Source organism: Typopeltis vanoorti, chromosome 7 (assembly GCF_054136105.1).
Source record: "Typopeltis vanoorti isolate ZY-2024b chromosome 7, IOZ_Tvanoo_1.0, whole genome shotgun sequence".
Classification (NCBI taxonomy): domain Eukaryota; kingdom Metazoa; phylum Arthropoda; class Arachnida; order Uropygi; family Thelyphonidae; genus Typopeltis; species Typopeltis vanoorti.
Window position 1 is genome coordinate 96737608 of NC_143555.1, and position 19332 is coordinate 96756939.

Genomic DNA, 19332 nt, shown 5'->3' on the forward strand with positions numbered 1-19332 from the left:
ATGACAGTACACTGTATTCTTCTTTCTTATTTGATAAGTCTGATCACCAAATCTTCCAAAATATCAACTTCTACAATCTTAATTCACATATCATGGATCATTGTCAGCTTAATACATAGAAATCAAAAAATTAAACAACAATAAAAGGTATATGAAGAACAGAATCTCTCCTTATAAGCAGTAAAGTGACAGTCAGGTCAAAAATGATAATACTATTAGGACCAACTGAAGTGTGTATGTGTGTGATTATTAAAAAAAAAAAAAGCATGTAATAAAAACTTCTAAACAGTATAGTTCTTAATAATCATTTCTCAGATTTTTGGCATAGAGAAATGTGATGAAGTTTACTGATTTTTTGTAAGAACTAGTCTAGTTCGAAAGAAAGATTCTGGTATTGCGACCGCATGTTTATTAAGATAAATAAAGATAAACAAACCCGACAAGTTTCGTATGTCGTTTGACTTACATCTTCAGGAGTTAAAGGTAACTAAAAGTTTAAACACAAGAAATGAGAAATTACTCAAAATAGTCCATTAGATGTTGTTATGGCAGTTAACTGTTCATCAAATTAAAAAAAAATTTAGTCGACTCTAGTTGACTGCAAATCTAATACACAGTTTTAGTAATGACAGTACACTGTATTCTTCTTTCTTATTTGATAAGTCTTGCTCTATATAAATCACCAAATCTTGCAAAATATCAACTTCTACAATCTTAATTCACATATCATGGATCATCGTCAGCGTAATACATAGAAATCAAAAAATTAAACAACAATAAAGGTATGTGAAAAACAGAATCTCGACTTATAAGCAGTAAAGTGTCAAAAATAATAATTATTTAATTAAAAAATTTAATGTGCTTCTTCAAGAAAAAGAAAAATATCTAGATCACTCCAAAGTAGTAATTAACCTTTCTTCAAGCGTCCTATCAAGAACCGAAAAAAATCTACTTTTGAAAGGTTTCAACTTTGCTTTAACGCCACGTCCCAAAAATTGATATCATAGCTCAAATCGAGAAAGGAATACGAAATCTACCTGGAAATGCATCGTATCTCATCTGCATACAAAGTACAGCATTATTATTACAAAGCAAATTACCACCCAGGAACTTACCATACACAGAATTCACAGCCTCCAAAGAACTAAAATCAGACAAAAACATCGTTATAATTAAGGTGGATAAAGGGAATGCAATGGTAGTCATGAACTCAGAGGATTATAACAAAAAAATGAAAATTCTTCTTGAAGATTCCAATACCTATACACCCTCAGACAGAGATCCCACTTGGCGAGCTCACAATAAAACTAATGATCTAATTAAAAATATATCCAACTGGACTGAAGAACTAAAAAGATCTCTACAATCAAACACCCATTAGTTCCTAGAATATATGGAGTACCAAAAATACATAAGAAAGATACTCCTTTAAGACCGATAGTGGATGGAAGAGACTCTCCTACCTCAAATCTGGCAAAAAACACCTCCCTAACCAGATTTTACCACAGAAAAACATCATCATTCATTAAGAACAGTGTACATTTCATTAAGGTAAAGGATATAAATTCTATATACATAGAACCTTCAGACATCGTGACTAGTTTGGATGTAGTCAGCCTTTTTACAAATGTTCCCAGAAATGAAACAGTGAATCTCCTTGAAGATCTTTTTCCACCAGACACTGCAGAACTATATAAAGATTGCATAAAAAATACGTTCTTCATGTATCAAGACAAATTTTGAGAACAAAAAGAAGGACTGGCAATGGGCTCCCCTCCCCCATCCCCCAGCTTTAGCAAATCTATAAATGGAAAATTTTGAAAATAATGCACTAAAATCAGACAACTATCATAAAAAACTGAAAATTTGGCTTCGTTGTACCCGATATTTTCATCATATGGCCAGGAACAACAGAGGAACTCACTGCTTTTAAAGATTATCTTATTAATCTGCACAACAACATAAAATTCACTTTGGAACAGGAAGATTATAAAAAACTACCTTTCCTTGATATCCTAATAGAAATCAATGAAAAAGAAAACAGATTATCTTTCTCCATTTATAGAAAAACCACCAACACAGGAAGATTTCTTAATGCTACCTCACACCACCACCCCATGCAAAAAAATAGGTTTAATAAAAACTTTGAGGGATAGAGCTTACAATATTTCCAGTACAGAAGAAAAGCGGAAGCAAGAATTACATTATTTAACACACATCCTCATAAAAAATGGTTTTGAATCTAAGACAATCAAGAAAATCCTCAACACTCCTCCTACAAGCATCTCACAAAAGCAAGATTTCAAGAACACAATTACACTACCATACATCAAGAATGTTATGGGCAAATTGGCCTCACAAAAAATGGTTTTGAATCCAAGACAATCAAGAAAATCCTCAACACTCCTCCTACAAGCATCTCATGAAAGCAAGATTTCAAGAACACAATTATACTACCACACATCAAGAATGTTATGGGCAAATTGGCCAAATTACTATGCAAGCATAACATTAAAGTAGCTTTTCTACCGCTAGAAAAAATATCAAGATTTCTAGAGTCCCCAAACCTCCACATCACCCTTTACAAAAACCAGGTGTCTATAAAAATGTACTGTTCCTGTGACATCTGTTATATAGGCCAGATGGGAAGATCAGGGTAAATTCGTATCAACTAACATAAAAAAAGACGTACAAAAAAGGGGAGAACACAAATCAGGCCTAGAATCCAACACAACTTCCACTGGCCAATAATGCTTTGGCATAAAACGAACATGTCTTATATTGAAAAAAAAATGTTTCACAAGGAAATTTAAGGAATCTGCAAATATGCTTAGAATCCCAATGCAATGCAACAAAAACCAGGGCCTAATTCCACACCAAGTTTGGTCAGCATTCATAAAAAAATATATCTAAGACAGACCTCGGACAGAGTGAACGTGAACAACAGAAAGTGACAACATTCAGCATTGTTCAAACATAGCATACATTAACGTTTTTTCCTATTTAATATCAAAATTCCCTGGAAAGCAGAAGCCAAATATTTTGGTGTACTGCTGGACAGAAAACTAACCTTCAGCCCACATACAAAAGCTCATGTACAAAGGCATCAAAAATCATCGCACAGCTCTACCCTCTTATCAACAGGAATAGTAAACTAGATACCAAAATCAAATTGCTCCTCTACCAGTTGATGATTCGTCCCATTATTACTTATGCATCCCCCACCTGCAGCCACACTTCAAGCACAAATATCCTTAAACTGCAGAGAATGCAAAACAAATGCTTACATGATTCTAAATGCGCCATGGTATATCAGAGATATTCACCTTCATTGGGACACAAATATCCCTTATATCTACTCTTTCCTATAATCTTCAGCAGTAAAGTTCTAAAATCAACAGCATTACTGTTATTCTGAGGCTATTGCTATATTAACTGTTTTTAGTATTATACCTTTCTGCCAGGATATCTAAGTTCAGCAAAGATGGCTATAGTCCTCAATTACTTAGTGATCCAGACAAAATTCGGGTTTTTAATGTTTGAGGGGAAATCAGAACACCTGGAGAAAAAACAACTGCAAGTACCAACAGTTGAGCCATGTTGACTAATGCCAGCAACAACCAAACATGACACTGGCCATATCTTCATCTCTCCGAAGCTCAATAACTGTGACCTTTCTTTCAAAGACTGTAACCAAGTTATTTTTGGTCTGCCTCTTGGCCATCTTCCTCCCATGATTCTATTCAAGGCCTATATCTGATAATCTCTGAGAGGGCATTCTCGGAAGGTGTGCAAACCATCTTAATTGCTGTCTGAGAACTATGATATCTGCTCTATGGTTTAATTCATCTTTTTTTTCTTTCTATTTTGTCATGTTCTGACTAATGAGTCTTATTTATTTTTCTTAAGCATTTCATTTCAAATGCTCTGATTTTCTATATTTCTTTCTAACTGAGTCTTCATGTCTTGGATCCATATGTTACTATATCTATAATAATAGTTTCAGTTTGAGGCTTTTCGAAATTCTGTTTTTTTTCCTTTCTTCCATAGTTTGTTTAATTTATTCATGTTAGACATCTTATTTTAAGTCTGTATTTTATTGTTTCTGTGATGTTGATTAACAAGACTGAAAAGATATGTAAATTGCTCTACCTGTTCAAGTATATGATTCTCTAATTTTATTGAAAATTTTCCCTCATGTATGTCTTTCTATTTTCATTGTTTTATTTCTAAATAACTTAGGGAATTGAAACAACGTAGATCCGAATATAAATTAAATAATACTTTAATAGATATCTCCGATATTTCGGCAATGTCTCATTGCCATTTTCTATAGGAACTTACAAAAGGCAGGAGCACAACAAGCTCTAACAATATAGTAACTGGAAAAAATCATTTTTTCCAGTTACTATATTGTTAGAGCTTGTTGTGCTCCTGCCTTTTGTAAGTTCCTATAGAAAATGGCAATGAGACATTGCCGAAATATCGGAGATATCTATTAAAGTATTATTTAATTTATATTCGGATCTACGTTGTTTCAATTCCCTAAGTTATTTAGAAATGCTTAACCAACGTATAAGCCTATCTACGAGAATTCATTGTTTTAGTTTTGCTTAGATTGATTTTCATTCAAAAAGAGCTTTGCACTCTTAATTTAAAATTCTGATTACCTTTCCAGCTATGCTCTAGATTCTGCACATTTTATGTGGTTGATATTTATGCCATTTATTTGTAGACCTGGTGTTCTGGTTATGGTTTTGCATATTTCTTCGAGATATTTCATCTACTTTGAATTTGTCTGTCTTGTTTTTTTTCTTTTAATTTGACAGTTGCTTTGGTATCTTTATAATAATTCTTAATAAAGTGTATTTCTGAATCTAACATCATAGATTTTAAGATGTTTATTATTTCATTTTGTGTGAGTGGAATGAAATCAATAAAACTGCAGTATTTGTTGAGTCCCAATAATAATTTACCAGGATAGCATACTTACTAGATAATAACTAGTTATCACATAATGACTCCACCATGAAACATTCACAGTGAAAAATTGTTTAAATTGAAAAATTGAAGTTCCAAATTAAAGCATTATTTTATCACATCTGACATATGAGTGGATGAGTTCTAGAAGACCATGACATATCTTCTGTTGGCAATCTGAAGCATATCCAAGTTCTGTACTATGTTCTGTTTATACTTTAAAGCAATTCTGTTAAACGTGATATTAAATAAAATATTTCTTAAAATCAGTCTAATAAAAGTAAAAAATTAAAGGCATTTATTTTCCTGAGAAAATCTGAAACTTACCCAAGTTTAGAAGAACTAATATGAGAAGGATAAGAAGGGCTGATATTTATACTTGCTGCAGGAGAGGTGTTCGAAGCTGCTGAACAAATATTATGTGCTGCCTGATCAACTGTGCTTGAACGTGAAACCTGTTCCAAGGAAGTGCTAAGATTCACATAACCCGAACCTCTTCGGAGAGTATCAGATGCACTTCTTGTAGCTGAGAAAAGCACAAGCAGAAATGTTTTTTTTTTTTAAACTACTCCTGCAATATGTAGTATGTGAGGAAAAACAATAATTTTAAAAATTACAAATACAAATAGACTGCATTCGAGTACACAAGGTAAATGTAGATATAGCCACAACTCAGGTATTTTTGTCCTATCATGTTGCTACTGCCTGATCTGCTTTCAAGACGTCATTATCTCACAAGAAACACTGATCCAGGGTGATTATTTGGATGTGATGCCAGAAAACATGAAACTTCAGGTGTTTGTGGACAATGTACAGAACCTTCTTATAAAACACCTCTTGTAGTTACTGCATTCATCAGTTAGGTCAGCAATACTGGATAAGCAGCCACATTATATATCTCATTGGGTAAATCCATTAGAATACTATACGTATATTCCTAAAGATAAGTTTCAATAATTAAAACCTCAACTTGTTCAGTATGCTGCAGGAGTAAGCGTGAGCTTCACATACTTCCTTAGTATCACCAACTGTTTAGGTACATACAGATATTTCTAGTCTATGTTTGCACATAATTTCCACAACGTTCCTCACAATGAAAGGTTAAACATCCTCTCCTACTGCTTAAGAGTTACCCAGCTAACTGCCTGCACTGCAGTATGTCATAAACATGTTCAAATGATGAGGATGAATGCACACTTCTATTTTCATTCACTACCCTTCATTTTCTGATGAGGGAGATACTATGTTAGCACTTCGCAGTTAAGTACAAATTATTAGAAGCTCCCTGTCTGTGATTTTCTTCAAATTAACCTGTTATTGGTCAGGTCTCCAATACTGTGGATTTCGCATTTCTGTCTACTAAAGCACTACACTACTAACTGTATCAATGTAACTAGATTTTTGTTTTCCTCTAGGACTTTTCCAATAATATACACCTGTCTTGACCTTTTCACACCCGTTCTGATTAAGTGGCTATGCAATTTCATATTAGCTCTGTTCACATTTCCTAGAATGCTAGCTTAAGAATAACTTTCATTTTGACCAAATTATGGAGACTACTACCATGTTAAGAATAATTATCTTAATTTTCAAATAATTTCGACCTTCATATTAAGGACATCATTTGGTGGAGTATACACACACACACATATATATATATACACAGATGAGCTACATTACAATTCAAACAGTATGCCAAAGTGACACTAATTTCATCAACTTATTTTATTGGCCTAATCTCTAGAGAGAAAGAGGAGGGGGAAGAAAAGAAATATATATCACAGCTACATCCTTTTGTTTTACATGGCCAGAGAACAAATTCATATTATCTTTTAATACAGCAAAAGTGGTCTAATCAATAATTAACATAAATATTTATTATACTAAGGCTAAGAACATAGAGTATTACAGTCCTAATTATAATTTATGATGACTACTTAGAACAAAAGGTTATGTGGGTAGAACATGTGCTAACCATATTCTAGCTCAGTGGAAGTGCTGGGCTGCCTGAAGAAAGACCTAAGTTCAATTCCAGAGGCTGACTAGATACTTGTAAGTTCCCAAGTTAGTTGATCTCTGGTATGAGAACCCACACTATTCCAGACAATAACATATTGTGTTAGGGACTTCAAGATGGTGACACTTGTTTGCCATCATTTCACTGGATGCCACTTAAAAGTAGTGATAGCCTTTGGCCAGCTATCTCTGGATACCAGTGGAGCTGGAACTACTCACTCAGTCTCCAGAAGTTAGATAGGGCTAAAATGGAATTAGTGGATTAGCAGACTAAATTTTCATGTGATGTAATGAACAGGTGCCTTTCCAATCAATTCTATGCAGGGTATCCAGGGCATGATCAGAAAGGCCAGGTTTATCATGGACATTAGATTTAATGTGTTGCTTATGTTCCTTTCCAGATAGGAAATATGTTTAGTTTCACTTATACAGGGTGTCCCAAAATTCACGCAAGAAGTAATTTTGATAGAAAACACAGGTTTTTAATTAAAAATTGTAATTTCTTATTGATTCATACAGTATAGGGTTATGCATGGAATAGCATATCGGGTAAATGGCCTCCACAGCTTTGCTGGCACATATGCACTCTTTTGTTGAAATTTTCCATGACCGTTTTGCATAAAGTGGCTGAATTTCATCGAAACAGCGCTCAATTTCCTCCTTCAAGGCGTGGGTGGTCGTGGGCTTGTTAGCATAAACCTTAGACTTCAAAAAAACCCCAAAGAAAAAAGTCCAACGGTGTTAAGTCACATGATCTGGACGGCCAATTCTGATCACCAAAATGGGAAATTACACGACCAGGAAATGACTCATGCAGTAATTGAATTGTTTCTCAGGCTGTATGGCATGTGGCACCGTCTTGTTGAAACCACATGTCGTCCACATCCATATCTTGCAATTTAGGCACAAAAAACTGGATTATCGTGTCGCGATAGCGAGCACCATTAACTGTTATTGCCTTACCAGCCGCATTTTCGAAGAAGAATGGACCGAATGCCTCCAGCCCAAAATCCGCACCAAACAGTGACACATGGATGCATTTGTTTCTCAACAATCACTCGTGGATTTTCTGAACCCCAAATGCGACAATTTTGTCGATTAACGAAGCCATCAAGATGAAAATGAGCCTCATCGCTGAAGATGATTTTGTTCGAAAAATAAGCATCCACTTGTTGTTGTTCCATAATCCATTCAACGAACTCTCTTCGCTGTGTGCGGTCAGTTTTTAATAACCCTGAACTGTCAGCTGTCATGCTATCTTTTTTTTCTCGTTGGCAACACTTTACTGCACAAATGGTGCTAAATTTAAATCTTGCAACACCCTGTATAAGGCAAGTTACAGGTGCACTGAATATGGTATACTCCAGGGAGGAAAGGGGATCCTTGAAGGGGGTTGAATAAGTTCTTTAATTTTGCAGGAGGTTAAAAAGTCCCATTAAGGTTGTATTTGTGTATTCTTTTTATTTTATCTAAAATCTCTTTAATGTAGAGAATGGCTACAGTTCTATTATAATGTAGCTTATTTTTCTTATTAGGTGCAGTCTAGTGAAGAATTCTAATGATAGTATTTTTGGTGTAGCCATTTTTAGGAAGTATCTGATAATTTTTGAATTGATTCATGCTTAAGTGCTTAGTCACTGGAACAAATCTTTAAAGTCCTGTTTTTTTTTAGTGTGTTTTGATACATAGTTTTTTGTATCTGGTGATGGTAGGAGTTTATATCTCTATATATAAACCCTTATCACCACCCAACAAAAAATTATGGTAATAGTGAAGGAAAAACTGCCAGAAAAGATGTGTGACAAGTGTATCCAGAAATGGAAGTGTGTTCTGACTTTCAATTTCACCTGTGAATCGTGTGTATTTGTTCAGGTGGCTGAGGAAGGTGTCTAAAGTTTGGTGGCAGTGGGGCCATATAACAAAAACATCATCAACATACTTAAGCCAGACTTTGGGTTTTAAAGTAAAGTCTAGAGCACAGTGCTCAAAAGCAATATAAAAGTTAGTAATAGAATAGATAATGGTAGACCCATTGCTCTACCCTCTTTTTTTTTGCAGGTAAAAAGTATTTTGCCACAGAAAATAACCAAACTCCTTTCTTTTAGTGTTGCACGGTGATCAGCATTCATTTTAGAAATTATGGACTTTACAACTGTGCTATAAATAACTATTTTAATTTCCCAACGTTTCGACCTTCATATTAAGGTCATCATCTGGAGTATATACAAATATACACAGACTGGCTGAGTTACATTTCACACAGTAAGCTAAAGAAACAATGATTTGATCACCAGTTATTCTACTGGCAAGACCTCTAGTGAAAGGGAAAAAAATACAGATAAAATTAAAAATTAATTAATTACATCAAAGCTAAATTCTATTTAAGATAACATAAGAGAAACATTCTTCCATATAGATAGTTTTCTTACAGTAACAATGATGTCCTATTTTTAACATAACAATTGTTATATTAGATTTAGGATTCTGGAGTAGCTACAGTCCTGTTTATAGTTAACTCTTAGGAAGAAAGGTTCTGTGGGTAGAATATGTGCCTTCAATATGCTTGAGGTTTTTTTTAGACCATCATTATTGTTCAGATTGGGGTGGTTGATAAGAATCTCACAGGCTTCCTAAATTTGCATTCATATCATGTTTTGGTGTGATGTAAACAATTAATGCTTTTTCAGTCAATTCTATGTAAGGTGTTCAAGGGCATGATCAGAAAGGCCAGCTTCACCATAGTTATTATATTTAATGTGTCGTTTATGTTCTTTTTGTCTGATAGGAATTGTGCGTCCTGTTTCTCCTATATATATGGTATGTTACAGGTGCAATAAATATGGTATACTCCAGGGTGGGCCAGCAGAGGGAGTGGGTCTTTGGATGAGTATAAGTTGTATAAGCTTTTAAATTATGCAGGAGGTTTGAAGATGGCTTTGAGGTTGTATTTCTCTAGTTTTCTGTTTATTTTATCTGATGTCCCTTTAATGTAAGGAATGGTTACAGTTTTATTGTGGTCTAGTTTTTTTTTTTTTATTGGTGTCTTGTAGAGAATTTTGTAAATAGTGTTTTGGCTGTAACCATTTTTTAGAAAAGTATTGCTGATAACTTTAAATTCATCTTTCAGTGCTTGTTCATTGGAGCAGATCTTCAAAGCCCTGTTTTTTAGAGTATTAATGACACTTAGTTTTTGTGTTAGGTGGTGGTAGGAGTTTATGTGTATATATTAGCCAGTATGTGTCAGTTTCTGGTAAACAGTGAAGGAAAGACTGCCAGAAGGAAGACATGTGACAAGTGTATCTAGAAATGGAAGTGTGTTCTGCTTTTCAATCTCAGTTGTGAACTGTATGCTTTTGTGTTGTTTGTTTAGGTGGCTAAGGAAAGTGTCTAGCGGCCATGGGGGCCAGATCGAGAAAGCATCGTCAACGTACCTAAGCCAGACTTTAGGTTTTAAAGGAGAGGAATCTAGAGCATGTTGCACAAGTGAATTTAAATGTTCCATATAAAAGTTAGCAAAAAAAAAAAAGGGGGGGGGGAGATAATGGCGAGCCCATGGCTGTGTCTTCTTTTTGCAGGTAGAAATATATAAAGATAGTATGGCAAAATGCTTTCTACCTACAAAAAGAAGAAACAATGATTTGAACACCAATTATTCTACTGGCATGACCTCTAGTGAAAGAAAAAAAAATATAGATAAAATTAAAAATGAATTCATTTTAAATTTTAATTTAAATTACACAGTCATGGGTTCACCATTAATAATAATAATGTACACTTAATCATGTAGTGCTATCATAGTAGTTTCAACACTCCTTGAAGGTACATATCAGAAAATTGATTATGATGAAAATAGGCAGGAACTCAGAAAACTTCATCCTTTTGTTTATAGTTACACGATGAACTGTATTCATTTTAAAAATTATAGAGACAACTACTGTATTATAATAAAAAATTTCAGTTTAATATAAAGCAAAGTAATTACCCATTGTAACCTTCACATATACCTGGTATGAATTCCAATTTAACACGTTCGCTACCAACTACGAGTATACTCGTAGTTGGTAAACCAGCCACACAAGCCAGCTACGAGTATACTTGTATGACGCTTACCGCCGGCAACGAGATTACTGTACTGACCTTGAAGAAGTGAAATTGCTCAGTGTACGGGAACAGACTATGCCGAAGTAGCATGGCAGCGCACGTGTTAAGGAAGCCTGTGAAATTTTGATCAACAATCCTAATAACATAAAATTCCCAGCAAAAACTTTTCAAGTTCTCCAGCAAACCTTCACTTTTGGGTTAAGCAATTTTTCATGTACTGGCCACCATCAATACTGTTTTTCTTCTAATTTATCTATGAGTAATCTCTAGCTTCTTTTTCTTCCAGGGTGAGCCAGGGAGGAAAGGGGATCCTTGAAAGGGTTAAATAAGTTCTTTAATTTTGCAGGAGGTTAAAATTAAGGTTATATTTGTGTATTCTGTTTATTTTATCTAAAATCACTTTAATGTAGAGAATGGCTACAGTTCTATTACAATGTAGCTTATTTTTATAAGTAATAATGGTGTAAATAGGAAAAAGAAGCACCAATCTGAAAATTGAAATTGATAGTAAGAATCTAGATCAGATAGAAAACTTCACCTACCTTGGAGGACTTATTGAGTACAATGGTGAAATTACAAAAGATATAAACAGACGAATCAGTCAAGCATCCCAAACTTTTGGATGACTTAATAAAATATGGAAGTCATGGTCCTCCCAATACTCCTCTATGGAAGTGAATGCTGGAATCTCAAAAAGGCTGAAGAGAAAAAATTATTAGTTACTGAAATGGGTTGGCTAAGAAGATTACTTGGAGTATCTCTGCTGAATCGACTAAGAAATGAAGACATAACGAAATGACTAAAACAAAAAATAACAATAACAGACAAAATCCAAGAAAGAAGACTGCGATGGTTTGGCCATGTGACCAGAATGGGAACAGAAAGACTACCATCTAAAGCTATGAAAACAACGTGGAAGGTAAAAGATCCAAAGGACGGCCCAGAATTAGATGGGTAGACAAAACAAAAGAGGACCTGAAAACCAAATCACAACAAGTGACACCAAACTGGACAGAATTGTTCGGACTCTCCCGGGATAGACAAAAGTGGAAAGAGTTCATTTGGCCTCATCATCATCCACATAGATGATGGAAGAGAGAAGAAGAATCTCTATCTTAACTTTTGTTAATTTATCTGTTAGCAATTTCTAGGGAAATAAGAAAACTCTAGCTTTGATGTAGTAAATTAAAAAAAAAAAAAAAAAAAAAAGGTCAAGCCAATAGTGTTAACGGTTGATCAAATTAGCGTGACTTTAGCATACTATGTGCATTGTAATGTATGTAGCTTGTCTCTTTGTAGGTGTGTCGGAAGTGAATAGATGGTATCAATGGCAGAAGCATATCAAAAATAAAGATATTAAGAAGGAAATTGACATTATTAGCATTCATGAATGTGTGAGCAGAGCTAAGATAAGATGGTTTGGTCACTTAAACAGAATGGGAGAGTGCATGTTAGCAAAACAGATGTTTGATGTCAAGATAGCAAGACAAAGACCCAGATCAAGATGGACGGAATTATTCAGATGTGTCCTAGATGACTAAAATATTTGAAATATTAGCTATGACAAGATTAGAGTGCTGAAAAATGACAGATTAATTTATAGGGAAATTGTTGATAGGAGATTAATAAATAATAATGTAATTTTAATCATGTAGTACTGTTTTAATATCCTGTACATCACTAGATTACATATCAAGAAACTGATAATGAAGTTATACGTGGAACTACGTGTCTAGTGATTATGACAATCTCAGGAGAAAATTCGAGGCAGCCATTGTATAAGAAACTGTAACAAAAAGATGTCTGTAGTGCATAAGAAATAATAAAGGAGTATTTAAAGTAGTGTAATATCTCACATGATAAATAAATTATCATGTCCATTTTTACAAGTTTTTCTAGGGAAATTACATATAAAGAAATGTCACTGTAATATTGCTATAAATCTTTTTGTATGTAATAACTTAATCACAAGACTTTGTTAAACTACTGTCTGACGACAGATGCAAGACTCTTCGACGCGTCTGCACATGGCAGAAGGTGAATCCATTCCGATAATAGGGTAATCAATGCGTTTCGCGAGATGAGTGTTTTTTATTATTATACGTCGGAAAATTAGCTTTTCTTTTATGTAAATTCTAGTTTTAAAGTAGTAACTATTTTGCTTACACAACAGCTGGAAAATTTTACGTATGAAGCACATGATTTCACATGTTGGTGACGAATTCCTACATCACCTTATTCTTTTCTCCCCCTTAAACATGAATTGACTCTTCTTGGCAATCTGTCAGCAGGGATCTGGCATCTACAACTGGACAGTAATGAATGATATATATATATATATATATACACACACACACACACACATGAAATATGATGTCATTATGTAATGATGTTAATCCATGTTCATATATGGCAATTTTGAAAGATGTGTGAAGTGTGATGTCATCATGTCCAGATGTCAATCCGTGACCATATATGGAAATTTCAAGAGACGAGTGCATGCGTACAATGGAAGTCCAGGCCTTTATAAATTAACAGCAAGAAGAACTTCATCTCAGGTTTCTCGGCCTTCTCTTACCTGGGTCCACCCTCACATGAGGTCCACAGTTGGTCACCGAAAGAGAAGCATCTTATGTCCCGAGGTTCTTTGAGTCCAGTTTATTCCGTGTCCACCACCATGAGAAGTTTGCTGTCCCCTGCCACTACGGAAAAGGAATCTTTCCCAGCATATGAACCACTTGTTGTGCAGTCGTTGCTGTCACGTCACCAAATTAAGGGTTCAAGAGGGTACAGAATCATTGACTAGGACAAAGGAAAAGTTTGGTGGGAATTCAAGAATGAACCAGCAGAAAGGAAGAAGGGAGCACCTTTGTGTGGACAAAGGAGTAGTGTAGTGCTAAATGAGAATATTTTAAGAATTGCAACTCATTGTAAGCACTTAGATATGTAAAAATTCCAAACGATTCACATCAAGTATGTTTCTGTTTGTAGGCTAGTATAATAGTGTAAATAATTACGAAAAGATGGTGTAAATATTATAGGAGTAAGGAAAGTACTGTGTGAGATAATTTAATATTGAGTTAAGCTCACTCAAGGTATGCAGTACATTCAATTTGGATATGTATGACCAGAAGGATGTACATAATTGTATTTAAGCTTTGTAAGTAGAAGTGTAAGAGAACTAAACCTGTTGTTGAGACAATTATATAAATAAGCTAATGTGGATCAGAGCATGTAATAGGAATTCTTGATTTTATTTAAATTGTTTGTGAATAACACACTGGACTGATTTTGTCAATGCACTATCCCCAAAAATTCGAACCTGCATAAAATTGAGTAATGAAAAGTTGAGTATCAATCTTAGATTAAGTGATTAAGATCAAGTCACGACTAATTTAAAGTAAAGATTAATGTCAGTGGATGAGATCAGTGGGGAATAAGAATATCTGCCTTGTCTTCAGTTTAGAATCTTATAATCTCACTCTCAATACATAGTCTAATTGGTGCAGTCAAATAACAAATAAATTTGTTACACTACAGAGTGTGAGCAAATAGGATATAGTAGAATATAACAAATGGCCGCAGCTGACAATTAAGGCAGTCGACATTAACACAACATAATATGATGTTTAAGAACAAATAAGACAGAGCAGGTTGTGACAGTAGTATTAGACTGCATATCCAGGGTCGTGAATATAAACCAAATGGAGGTGTTAAATGGATGAATAGTGTTATCATTAAATAGATTCTACAAAAAGTTACTGTGAAAGGTAAGAAGAAAGGTGATCAGCAAGCTCATTAGCAGTATAAAGCACATGGTAAGAAGGGTAATCAGCATAGTGATGTAAGGAAAATCAACTTATGAGAGGAATTTAACTGAATGGACTAAAGGAAATCTAGAGTTGTTTTTCTACTGGTCAGTAAAAGAAAGAATAATAATGGAAGAATAACAACGAACACTGATGGTAGTGAGATGACAGAAGCAGAAGATATAGTTGAAATAATGGGCAATTCCTCTGAGTGTGGACAATGCAGACCGATGCAACAGGGATTGATAAGAGAATAGAGGTAAATGAATTAGAGGGGTAATTAAGGGTGTTAAGAAATCTCAATGTGAATACAGCCATGGGATTGGATGAGATTAGACTGTATTTTATGGAAAAGTGCAAGAGGAATGGTAGTGTCTCAAACCAGACTTTTCAGTCACAGCAAGGTGTATAGTCCCAAAGGAATGGAAAGATGACAACATGGTCCTATTAGATGAAGGAGCTTCAAAACAGGTGGCAGATTATAGCTCAATCAATATCTCAGTTATGGTGGTTGGTTTGGAATTTACTAGTACAAGGAAAAGTCATACTGGGCCACCACACTATCCCATTTTCCCTTTTTATATTAGGCTAATGGCCTGTCACAGCCAAGCAATTTGGCTTCTAAGAAACTTGCTTAATTCTTACAACAGGACAGTTAACAGTATCTGCATCATCCTATGCTGCTTTGCAATACACAAGTTAATGAAATAAAAAGCTGAATTAAGTAAATAATATATTGCATTCCTATCCATAGAGCTAGTGTTCCACGCATTCCATATAGCTTGCAATACCTTACAGAATATAATGCATTCAATGGCTCAAGACAATTCTGCCAAGAAAAACTGCAGCACATCTGACAGAGAACTCAGATCTTGAACCGTCAGTATAGACAAGTAAGAAACCAGAGTACTCTGCTGCTCAGTGCACAATCTACCTGCAACTCAGTACAGCTGCAGGTAGACTGATGAAAAAGTGATTTCCTTACCTGACAATATTGAGAGCTGCATATCAAATAGGGAGAGAGCAGTCACATGCATGTAATACTGAACTTCAAAACATAGGGAGGAAATACTAGTCTATGTAAGATACTTAAGCAAATACTTCATTTATAGTTTTTTATGTGTAATGAGATCTGTCAAGTTTCCATAATTATAAAATCACATGTATACCAAGGAAGAATTACTTATTGTATAAATGTACCATCTTACATATAGTAAGACATCATCAGTATAAGTGAAGAACAGCAATGATGAATTTGAACAAAATCTCAGATATCTAAAGTTTTTGTTTAACTTTCTTCGGCCTCCCATTGGCCATTCAGCTTCTTCAATAAGAAAAGGCCACAGAACTTCTTGCAAAAATAAAAAAACAAACAATGAAACTGGCATCAGCAGATTATGATAGTAAATTTTTATGTCGTCTCTCTCTCTCTTCATGAATATGTCTCATACTGAAACAACAATTTTTAGCACAAGAATTGCCATCAGACATTGTGGACATTCAAATTCACAATCAGATCAGCTTATGTTACACGGAAAAATGAACTACACAAATAAGTTGAAAGAACTGTGATGGGATCACCACTATCATCTAACTTAGCTAATTTTTATCTAGAATGTCTGGAATCTTTTCTCTTGACTAAAACTGTCTATTTGACTACACTACATAGATGACAATTTGCAATTTGGAATCATACAGAACTTCGTTTATTTTTACAAAACATTGGCAATTTACATCCTTGAATTAAACTTACATTGGGAAAAGAATCGTCAAGATGAATTCACATATGCACATCTAGAAAAGAGAACTTTTCTTTTTTTTAGATGAGCATATCAAATGGGAATCCGATGGATCACTTTCAACATTAAAGTTTTTTAATTATAACAGTATACGTTGTCTTTCCCTAAAAATTGACAGTTATGTATCACCAATGCATAAGTTTATCTGCAAGATTTACATAGATCTATGTATAAATATGAATGTTTATTGAAGAGAAGTACTGAAATCCAACTTCAATGACTAAGCTTTAATTGCAATGAGTGCCTAAAGTTTGGGAAATTCTTATTCTCAACTGCATTGTGCTGTTTCAAGAAATTGACAACATAGACTAAATAATAACTTAAAATTTTAATTATCACTTCCTGTATTTTGCCTAAGTTAAATTGGCATCTTATTATCACTTCAATAACAAAGATGGAACATAAAATATACTGAATATTTGCAGATGAGGATTTCCCAAGTTTTTTTTTTTCCACTTGGTTAGACTATAATAAATTTAGTTTAATCCTTTATCCAAGTGTAAGCAAACAAAGTTTGCACCTGAAGTATCTTCAGGACAGGGTGATGAGAGATTGGTCCACCTTTACCATGAGTTGCCTCAGTCCTGAAGATACTTCAGGTGCAAACTTTGTTTGATTACACTTGGATAAAGGATTAAACTAAATTTATTATAGTCTAATCAAGTGAAAAAAAAAACAAACTTCTAATAAATTATGTCTCCACCTATACACAAATCTATGCACATGTTTGATACCAATGTATTAATTCTTGAAAATGGCAAATTTAACTTTGGTGAAATAAAGAAAGTAATAATTAAAATTTTTAGTTATTTAGTCCATGTTGCCAATTTCCTGAAACAATACAATGCCCGATAATCAACGTATAAACTTAAATATCAGGATTACTATAATCCAGGAGTGGCCACAACGTGGCTCGCGAGCAGCATGCAGCTCGCATCCAAGCATCACTTTGCGATCTAACATGAAAAAATAAACAAAAAGAGAAGGGGAGACAAAAAAAAAAAGAAGAGAGGAGAGAGAGAGAAAAACAGGGTTAATAACTATTACTGCAATAAAAGAGTTTAATTCGAAACACATTAAATGATGTTTACTTTGAACAATTAAAATAATTTTAAAGCCAAAACACAGTAATTTTAGTTACTTTTTTACTGATAGAGGCCTTCCCTCTATTCATTTTCTTAGTAAGATCCTTAAAATTAGGTGTGTAATTAGTCAAAGCAGTTCTTACAAGCTCGTTACAACCTTGCCATGCGTACACTCACTCACTCCCATACCATCACATTGGTGAAAAGTTGTGGCTCTTCTAAGTCTTACTGGAATTATTTTGGCTCCAAAAAATACATGTAGTTGGCCATTCCTACTATAATCTATGGAGTTTTCTTTGCATGCAAGCCCAACAAGATCAGTAAATTAAAACTGAAACTAGCAAGAGAGCTCAACAGGTTGGTCTTCTTTAAATGCTATATGAATAACAAAGTCATTCACAATTGTGTAAAATTAAAACACTGGTTTCATTCAAACAAGGTGCTCCACATTTACAAGCACTAGCTTCATCCTACTATAGAAACAAATTAACATGATGCACTCTGTGCATGCTGATATTAATTAGGCTATCCATATGCTACAAGCAGAGCTCTCTGCCATGCTGAATGCTAACCTTTAGGCGATCCTTTTAGGATCATCCAAAGGTCAGCATTGGCTGACAAGGATTTTGAAAAAGAAAAAGTAAAAACTCAGCACATTAAAACGTTTGCCAATACCTCCAAGACTAGCTGAAAACAATGTTGTTAACCTGTCCTCCACAATCCTCAAAGCAGATGTCATCAATGCACTCCGTCACGACTAAAACTTCGGCATTGCATCCAGACACGTGCCAACCAAAGATTTCATGATCAAAATTGAGTGAGGAATCTACAACTTTCCTGACAGCGAGGCCAATAATATTAGACTAGATGTAGCCAACATACTGTCACAAGTGAAACCTCCTGCAAGCAACCTGCCCAACAGAGAATATAAAGCTCTTCTATACTTCAGAAAAAAAAAGAACTATACAGATTATAATTAAAAAATGGCCAGTGTTCTTAAAGATTGGTCTACCTACCACCAACTAAATTATTATGTCTCTAATAAATTTAGTTTAATCCTTTATCCAAGTGTAAGCAAAAAAATTTGCCCTGAAGTATCTTCAGGACAGAGGCAACTCATGGTAAAGGTGGACCAAGCTCTCATCACTCCTTCTCTTAGTATCTCGCATAATGCAAAGCATCTTGTGGACATGTATAATGCTATGCATTAAGGGAAGGACCACTACCCAGACCGGTTTCGACCTTTACTGAGGTCTTGTCAGTGGGAGCCAGACCCAGAGGTAGTGATGCCAAGGTGGAAGCAATGGAGAAGTCTTCTTTACCTATACAAGTTGCCAAAAGGTGTCTCACCTTATTATTAAATTACTCTGGATTTAGAGAAAGATGTTGGAAGTTTTTTTTTCCCCCCATTTGGTTAGACTATAATAAATTTAGTTTAATCCTTAATCTAAGTATAATCAAACAAAGTTTGCACCTGAAGTATCTTCAGGACAGGTTAATGAGAGATTGGTCCACCTTTACCATGAGTTGCCTTAGTCCTGA

General features: G+C 34.5%; 1 protein-coding gene across 5 annotated transcripts in view; it reads right to left on the bottom strand.

The window, feature by feature from the left end:
- LOC150104886 (uncharacterized) overlaps positions 1-19332 on the bottom strand; it is a 695785-nt gene that overhangs the window by 137164 nt on the left and 539289 nt on the right. For all 5 annotated transcript variants that reach the window (XM_090395398.1, XM_090395401.1, XM_090395397.1 and 2 more), the window contains exon 24: positions 5308-5506. In XM_090395398.1, coding sequence (XP_090251524.1) covers positions 5308-5506 — 199 coding nt within the window. The remainder of the gene's footprint in view (positions 1-5307; positions 5507-19332) is intronic.